The 8985-nt window shown below is 42.1% G+C and overlaps 1 protein-coding gene across 1 annotated transcript in view; it reads left to right on the top strand.

The window, feature by feature from the left end:
• Positions 1-8985, top strand: part of LOC111967824 (glutamate receptor ionotropic, NMDA 2C-like) — an 80551-nt gene that overhangs the window by 52377 nt on the left and 19189 nt on the right. The window contains 2 exon segments of the mRNA XM_070444907.1: positions 2030-2183; positions 2864-2989. Coding sequence (XP_070301008.1) covers positions 2030-2183; positions 2864-2989 — 280 coding nt within the window.

Genomic DNA, 8985 nt, shown 5'->3' on the forward strand with positions numbered 1-8985 from the left:
TAGTTAGAACATTACAGGAGATGTCTGTGCTAGGGCAGAGGTGGTGGGTAGCATAGACGCTCGAGAGGTGTACCAGTAGCTGGAATGCTGCTGTTTCAAATCCCAGAACGATAACAATTGGAATATGAACTAGCTTCTCCATAAATAGCTACAGTGCTCCTACTCCTAACTATGTGCTGTGTGTTCCTTGGGAGCAGAAGAGAACAAGAGACAGTGGTCAGTGGCAGTGGTAACCTGGGTAGGTGTACGGTAGCTCTGGCTATCTCTTTGATGGTGCATTTTAACTAGGCAATGGTGTATGAGGACATGCACATATGGTGCTGAAGATGCAAAACACACACATCAAACACAGTTGCACCCTAAGGCGCACGCCTAAACAGGTGTTCCTCATGAGAACATCACTGCCTGCATTCCTCTGCCCAGAGGCTCAATACTTTGTATGTGTTTGATATATTTTGAGGTAATTCTAGAGAAAAATACCATAGTGAGCAATTCTTATTAACGGCGCATTCGGAAAGTATTCAGACCCCTTGACTTTTTCCACATTTTGTTACATTACAGCCTTCTTCTGAAATGGATTCAATCGTTTTTCCCCCTCAATCTACACACAATACCCCATAATTAGTTTCTCTGCAGATCCTCTCAAGCTCTGTTAGGTTGGATGGGGAGCATCACTGCACAGCTATTTTCAGGTCTCTGCAGAGATGTTCAATCTTGGTTCAAGTCCGGGGTCTGGCTGGGCCACTTAAGGAAATTCAGAGACTTGTCCCCAAGCCGGTCCTGCGTTCTGTTGGCTGTGTGCTTAGGGTTGTTGTCCCATTGGAAGGTGAACCTTCGCCCCAGTTTGAGGTCCTCTGGGGCAGGTTTTCATCAAGGAACTCTTTGTACATTGCTCCAATCATCTTTCCCTCGATCCTAACTAGTCTCCCAGTCCCTGCCACTGAAAAACATCCCCACAGCATGATGCTGCCACCACCACGCTTCACTATAGGGATAGTACCAGGTTTCTTCCAGAGGTGACGCTTGGCAATCAGGAAAAGAGTTCAATCTTGGTTTCATCAGACCAAAGAATCTTGTTTCTCATTGTCTGAGAGTCCTTTACAGTAGGTGCCTTTTGGCAAACTTCAAGCGGGCTGTTATGTGCCTTTTACTGAGGAGTGGCTTCTGTCTGGCCACTCTACCATAAAAGGCCTGATTGGTAGAGTGCTGCAGAGATGGTTGTCCTTCTGGAAGGTTCTCCCATCTCCACAGAGGAACTCTGGAGCTCTGTCAGAGTGACCATCAGGTTCTTGGCCACCTCCCCGACCAAGGCCCTTCTTCCCCGATTGCTCAGTTTGGCCGGGCGGCCAGCTCTAGGAAGAGTCTTGGTGGTTCCAAACTAATTCCATTTAAGAATCATGGAGGCCACCGTTTTCTAGGGGACCTTCAATGCTGCAGAAATGTTTTGGTACCGTTCCCCAGATCTGTGCCTAGATACAATCCTGTCTCAGAGCTCTGCTGATAATTCCTTCGACCTTATGGTTTGGTTTTTGCTCTGACTGTCCACTGTGGGACCTTATATAGTCAGGTGTGTGCCTTTCCAATCATGTCCAATCAATTGAATTTACCAAAGGTGGACTCCAATCAAGTTGTAGAATCATCTCATGGAGGATAAATGGGAACAGGATGCACCTGAGCTCAATTTCGAGTCTCATAGCAAAGGGTCTGAATACTTATGTAAATAAGGTATTTTTTTTATTTTTTATTTTTTTATAAATTAGCCAACATTTCTATAAACCAGTTTTCGCTTTGTCATTATGGGGTGTGTAGATAGATAGATGAGGACATTTTTTATTTAATACATTTTAGAATAAGGCTGTAACGTAACAAAATGTGAAAAAGTGAACGGGTCTGAACTTTCTGAATGCACTGTACGTTAGCAGTGGGATTATGTACAGGAAATCAGTTGTATAATGTAAAGATGTACATGCATCAACCTGCCACTCTCTTTTCCTCACCCTGTCTCATTCCTCACCCTCTCCTCTCCCAGGTGTTCTATAGGAAAGCAGACATGGCCATAGGTTCTCTCACCATAAATGAGGAGCGTTCTGAGATCATCGACTTCTCCGTGCCCTTCGTTGAGACGGGCATCAGCGTCATGGTTGCCCGTAGCAATGGGACTGTCTCCCCCTCCGCCTTCCTTGGTGAGAGAGTAGGATTGATTAATTGATTGACTTTAGATAATGTAAATAGAATTTGATCTGAGGTCAGTTTAGTTTAATTACTTCAATAGCTATCATTAGGATATGGGGAGGAAAAGATAATCCTAGATGTGTGTCTAAGAGTAATTTACCTGTATTGTCGGCCATGATGCCTCTCCCCATGGATGCAGCAGGACCGCTAGCTCCCATGGCAACGCTCAGTGAGCGCAAACGTGTGTGTGTGGCCTACTTTACTGAGTTCTGTCTCAGTGGTCTGTTTTTTCTGCTTTAGGAAACTTTAGATTAAAGTTTTATCCCGCAGATATGACTAAATCCCACATAAACCCTGAAACAACAAAATCAAAATCAAAACAAGTTGCTGGATATTTTCCCATGTTAATATTAATAATTTTATCTCTGCCTCTTCTCTCCCTGGTCTTCAAATTGTGTATAATTACCTTGTTTGAGCCTGGCAGTACAAAAGCTAACACGACAACCAAAGGAATGGATTAAGAATCCCATGATTACCTTTAATTCTTCTTTAGATACTATGCAGAAGACATTGTTAGCCATTATTGGCCAGTCCAAAATACCTGAAAAGAAAGATGTCTCTCTCTCCTTCTCTCTTTTGCCCTCCCTCCCGCTCTCTCTCTCCCCTCCTTGTCTCTCCTCCTCTCCACTAGAGCCCTATAGCCCAGCGGTGTGGGTGATGATGTTTGTAATGTGCCTGACCGTGGTCGCTGTGACTGTATTCGTGTTTGAGTACTTCAGTCCTGTCGGGTACAACCGAAGCTTGGTCAGTGCTAAAGGTGAGTTGAGACAAACCTGTCTGCTAGCCTGGATTTAGCTCAGAGGGCAAACACAGGAGACCCAGGTTCAAACTCAGTTGCCTTTAAAATGTTTAACTTGGGTCAAACGTTTCGGGTAGCCTTCCACAAGCTTCCCACAATAAGTTGGGTGAATTTTGGCCCATTCCTCCTGACCAAGCTGGTGTAACTGAGTCAGGTTTGTAGGCCTCCTTGCTCGCACACACTTTTTCAGTTCTGCCCACAAATTTTCTATAGGATTGAGGTCAGGGCTTTGTGATGGCCAATCTAATACCTTGACTTTGTTGTCCTTAAGCCATTTTGCCACAACTTTGGAAGTATGTTTGGGTCATTGTCCATTTGGAAGACCCATTTGCGACCAAGCTTTAACTTCCTGACTGATGTCTTGAGATGTTGCTTCAATATATCCAAATAATATTCCTTCCTCATGATGCCATCTATTTTGTGAAGTGCACCAGTCCCTCGTGCAGCAAATCACCCCCACAACATGATGCTGCCATCCCCGTGCTTCACGGTTGGGATGGTGTTCTTCGGCTTGCAAGCTTCCCCCTTTTTCCTCCAAACATAACGATGGTCATTATGGCCAAACAGTTCTATTTTTGTTTCCTCAGACCAGAGGACATATCTCCAAAAAGTACGATCTTTGTCCCCATGTGCAGTTGCAAACCGTAGTCTGAATTTTTTATTGCGGTTTTGGAGCAGTGGCTTCTTCCTTGCTGAGCGGCCTTTCAGGTTATGTTGATATAGGACTTGTTATACTGTGGATATAGATCATTTTGTACCTGTTTCCTCCAGCATCTTCACAAGGTCCTTTGCTGTTGTTCTGGGATTGATTTGCGCTTTTCGCACCAAAGTACGTTCATCTCTAGGAGCAGAACCCGTCTCCTTCCTGAGCGGTATGACGGCTGCGTGGTCCCATGGTGTTTATACTTGCGTATTATTGTTTGTACAGATGAACGTGGTACCTTCAGGCATTTGGAAATTGCTCCCAAGGATGAACCAGACTTGTGAAGGTCTACAATTTGTTTTTTGAGATCTTGCCTGATTTATTTTGATTTTCCCATGATGTCAAGCCAAGAGGCACTGAGTATGAAGTTAGGCCTTGAAATACATCCACAGGTACACCTCCAATTGACTCAAATGATGTCAATTAGCCTATCAGTAGCTTCCAAATGGACAATGACCCCAAGCATACTTCCAAAGTTGTGGCAAAATGGCTTAAGGACAACAAAGTCAAGGTATTGGAGTGGCCATCACAAAGCCCTGACCTCAAGCCTCTAGAAAATTTGTGGGCAGAACTGAAAAAGCGTGTGCGAGCAAGGAGGCCTACAAACCTGACTCAGTTACACCAGCTCTGTCAGGAGGAATGGGCCAAAATTCACCCAACGTATTGTGGGAAGCTTGTGGAAGGCTACCTGAAATGTTTGACCCAAGTTAAACATTTTAAAGGCAATGCTACCAAATACTAATTGAGTGTATGTAAACTTCTGACCCGCTGGGAATGTGATGAAAGAAACAAAAGCTGAAATAAATCATTCTCTCTACTAATATTCTGACATTTCAGATTTTTTAAATAAAGTGGTGATCCTAACTGACCTAAGACAGAGAATTTTTATTTGGATAAAATGTCAGGAATTGTGAAAAACTGAGTTTAATAAATGTATTTGGCTAAGGTGTTTGCAAACTTCTTACTTCAACTGTATATAGACAGTACCAGTCAAAAGTTTGGACACACCTATTCATTCAAGGGTTTTTATTTATTTTTACTATTTTCTGCATTGTAGAATAAAAGTCAAGACATCAAAACTATGAAATAACACACGTGGAATCATGTGGTAACCAAAAAATTGTTAAACAAATCAAAATATATTTTATATTTGAGATTCTTCAAAGTAGCCACCCTTTGCCTTGATGACAGCTTTGCACTCTCTTGGCATTCTCTCAACCAGCTTCACCTGGAATGCTTTCCCAGTCTTGAAGGAGTTCCCACATATGCTGAGCACTTGTTGGCTGCTCTTCCTTCACTCTGCTGTCCGACTCATCCCAAACCATCTCAATCGAGGCCAGGCCATCTGATACAGCACTCCATCACTCTCCTTGGTAAAATAGCCCATACACATTCTGGAGGTGTGTTTTGGGTCATTTTCCTGTTGAAAAACACCCATTAAACCCAAACCAGATGGGATGGCGTATTTCTGCAGAATGCTGTGGTCGCCATGCTGGTTAAGTGTGCCTTGAATTATAAATAAATCACTGACAGTGTCACCAGCAAAGCACCCCCACACTATCACACCTCCTCATGCTTCACGGTGGGAACCACACATGCGGAGATCATTCATTCACCGACTCTGCGTCTCAAAATCTCCTATTTGGACCAGACCAAAGGACAGATTTTCACCAGTTTAATGTCCATTGCTCGTGTTTCTTGGCCCTGGAATGAGTTGGAGTGTCCAAACTTTTGACTGGTACTGTATATTTCTGACAACTTGGGGGGCCAAATAAAATCACCCACCAACGGAATTCGGCCCACGGGGCACCTATTGGGGTAGCCTGCTTTACAGGTTATGAAACAGAATGTCAGACCGAGAGTCCCCGAGAGACTGTGGGGTATAGCCTTACACACAACGAAGACGGCTATTCAATCCCAGCATGCCGAGATGCCAGAGCTCGCTCTCGTCTCACTGTCTGAAAGGTCACTTCCTGGTTTAATTAACGTTAGTCGCTAGGCTAATTTGACGGAGATGGATGTGACTCCGCTAAGATGACCAAGATGGATGGACTGAGGGTGTGTTCCCATACACGACACACAGCTAGAAGCAAGCTAGCGGCAAGCGCAGTGTTCCCCAACACGACACACAATTAGAGGCTAATGCTGTCTTCCCCAACATGATACACACCAGGTGGAGGCAGGCTAATGGCTAACCTTTCAGTGGCTAGGCTAATGCTGAGAGGACCGCTAATGCTGCTGGGTTGAGTGATGGGTTAGGGAACGACCTATGAATAGAAACATTATATAAGTTTGACCTTTTCAGCTCTCTATAAGGCCTAGTAGGGGCCTATAGAAATAAGCTAATTGGAAATGCATGATTCTGTCATCAACACTATAGGAACATGGACGTATAAGGATTATGTTCCATGAAACACATCAACAACACTGAATCTTGGGAGCTTTACTGATCCATTCATCCAATTGGACATCTGCTAATGAGGCTGTTATGATACCTTGGGTTTATTAAACAAACATCTAATCTCTACCTCCCTCTCCTCCCTAACATCCCTCCGCCTCTAACTCTCAATGGTAATGTAAAGTGTTTTGTATTTTGAAAATACAAATGACAGAATTTTGAAAATACAAAATACATTGGTGTAGTTCAGCCCAGTGTAATTCAAAAAAAAAAATACTCAGAAGTAATTAAAATATGTATTTCAAATACACTACCGGTCAAAAGTTTTAGAACACCTACTCATTCAAGGGTTTTTCTTTATTTGTACTATTTTCTACATTGTAGAATAATAGTGAAGACATCAAAACAATTAAATAACACATATGGAATCGTTTAGTAACCAAAAATTGTTAAACAAATCAATTTTTTATTTATTTGAGATTCTTCAAATAGCCACCCTTTGCGTTGATGACAGCTTTGCACACTCTTGACATTACCTCAACCTGCTTCATGAGGTAGTCACCTGGAATTCATTTCAATTAACAGGTATGCCTTCTTAAGAGTTAATTTGTGCAATTTATTTCCTTCTTAATGCTTTTGAGTCAGTCAGGTATGTTGTGACAAGGTATGGGTGGTATACAGAAGATAGCCCTGTTTGGTAAAAGATCAAGTCCATATTATGGCAAGAACAGCTCTAATAAGCAAATAGAAACGACATTCCATCATTACTTTAAGACATGAAGGTCAGTCAATCTGGAAAATGTTAAGAACTTTGAAAGTTTCTTCAAGTGCAGTCGCAAAAACCATCAAGCTCAATGATGAAACTGGCTCTCATGAGGACCGCCACAAGAATGGAAGACCCAGAGTTACCTCTACTGCAGAGGATACGTTCATTAGAGTTACCAGCCTCAGAAATTGCAGCCCAAATAAATGCTTCACAAAGTTCAAGTAAAAGACGCATCTCAACATCAACTGTTCAGAAGAGACTGTGTGAATCAGGCCTTCATGGTCGAATTGCTGCAAAGAAACCACTACTAAAGGATATCAATAATAAGAGGAGACTTGCTTGGGCCAAGAAACACGAGCAATGGACATTAGACCGGAGGAAATTTGTTGTTTGGTCTGGTCCAAATAGGAGATTTTTGGTTCCAACCGCCATGTCTTTGTGAGACGTGGTGTGGGTGAACGGAGGATCTCCGCATGTGTATTTCCCACCATAAAGCATGGAGGAGTAGGTGTTATGGTGTGGGGGTGCTTGGCTGGTGACACTGTCTGTGATTTATTTAGAATTCAAGGCACACTTAACCAGCATGGCTACCGCAGCGATACGCCATCCCATCTGGTTTGGGCTTAGTGGGACTATCATTTGTTTTTCAACAGGACAATGACCCAAAACACACCTCCAGGCTGTGTAAGGGCTATTTTACCAAGAAGTTAGAGTAGCAGCGGCCACGCGGTGTGAAGCGTTTGTATGGTCTGTGCAAGAGGAGAGAACAGGGATAGACAGACACATAGTTGACAGGCTACAGAAGAGGCTACGCTAATGCAAAGGAGATTGGAATGACAAGTGACTACACGTCTCGAATGTTCAGAAAGTTAAGCTTACGTTGCAAAAAATCTTATTGACTAAAATGATATAGTACTGCTGGCTGTGAAATAGGCTAGCTAGCAGTGGCTGCGTTGTTGACTTTGTTTGAAAGTGTAGCTGGCTAGGTAACCTCTAACTGGCTAGGTAACCTCGACAATTACTCTAGACTACACAATTATCTTGGATACAAAACGCTATGTAGCCAGCTAAGATCAAACAAATCAAACTGTTGTACTGTAATGAAATAAATGTAATACTACCTGTAATACTACCTGTGGAGCAAAGCGAATGCAACTACTCGCTCCAAACCAAACCGAAGTGCGTATCGTAGAGGAGAGGCAATAGAAGTGTTGTTTCTTGTATTATTCTTTTGTGTCTTTAGAGGACTGCTCACCTTAATGTCCCCTTTCCCTTTTCTTCTGTCCTTTTTTGTACCACTTTGTCCCTCTTTGTCCCTTCTTCCTTCTGCCAACTAGACACTCCTTGTTAGCTAGCTAGCTTCTTTCAGGAATGTCCTAGCAACTGCCTAGCAACAGGTAAACAACTTAGCTAGCTAAGAAAACGGTATAATTTATTGAAAAATTGTTACTTTTCAAAAGCCTTTCTTCTTTGTTTGCTGCTTGTTTGGTCTCCTATTCAGTTTGCAGTTTTCTTTGATTTTTTTCGATGTACTACTTAAAAAAAAACATTTAAAATTCAATATTTGTAGAGCTCATCTTTTCAGCTGCTGCTGCTATATTTGTCCACTGCAAATCTGTATCTGTTACATATATTTGAAATACATTTCCAATGACTTCTGAGTATTGTGTATTTTGAATTACACTGGCTGAACTACACTCCAATATAATTTGTAGCAAGTAACTCTTGAAAGCTTTAATTTTTGTATTTTCAAAATACAAAATACTTTTTTTTTATTAGCGGTTCACAATTTTGTGGCACCCTTTCACCCAACATTGGTATCAGAAGTCTGATGGTGCTATGGTGTGATAATAGCATCTGCTAAATGAACAAATAAAAATGTATATAGTGGGGAGAACAAGTATTTGATACACTGCCGATTTTGCAGGTTTTCCTACTTACAAAGCATGTAGAGGTCTGTAATTTTTATCATAGGTACACTTCAACTGTGAGAACGGAATCTAAAACAAAAATCCAGAAAATCACATTGTATGATTTTTAAGTAATTAATTAGCATTTTATGCATGACATAAGTATGTGGTCCCATT

This window comes from Salvelinus sp. IW2-2015, linkage group LG8 (genome assembly GCF_002910315.2).
Source record: "Salvelinus sp. IW2-2015 linkage group LG8, ASM291031v2, whole genome shotgun sequence".
Taxonomy (NCBI): Eukaryota; Metazoa; Chordata; class Actinopteri; order Salmoniformes; family Salmonidae; genus Salvelinus; species Salvelinus sp. IW2-2015.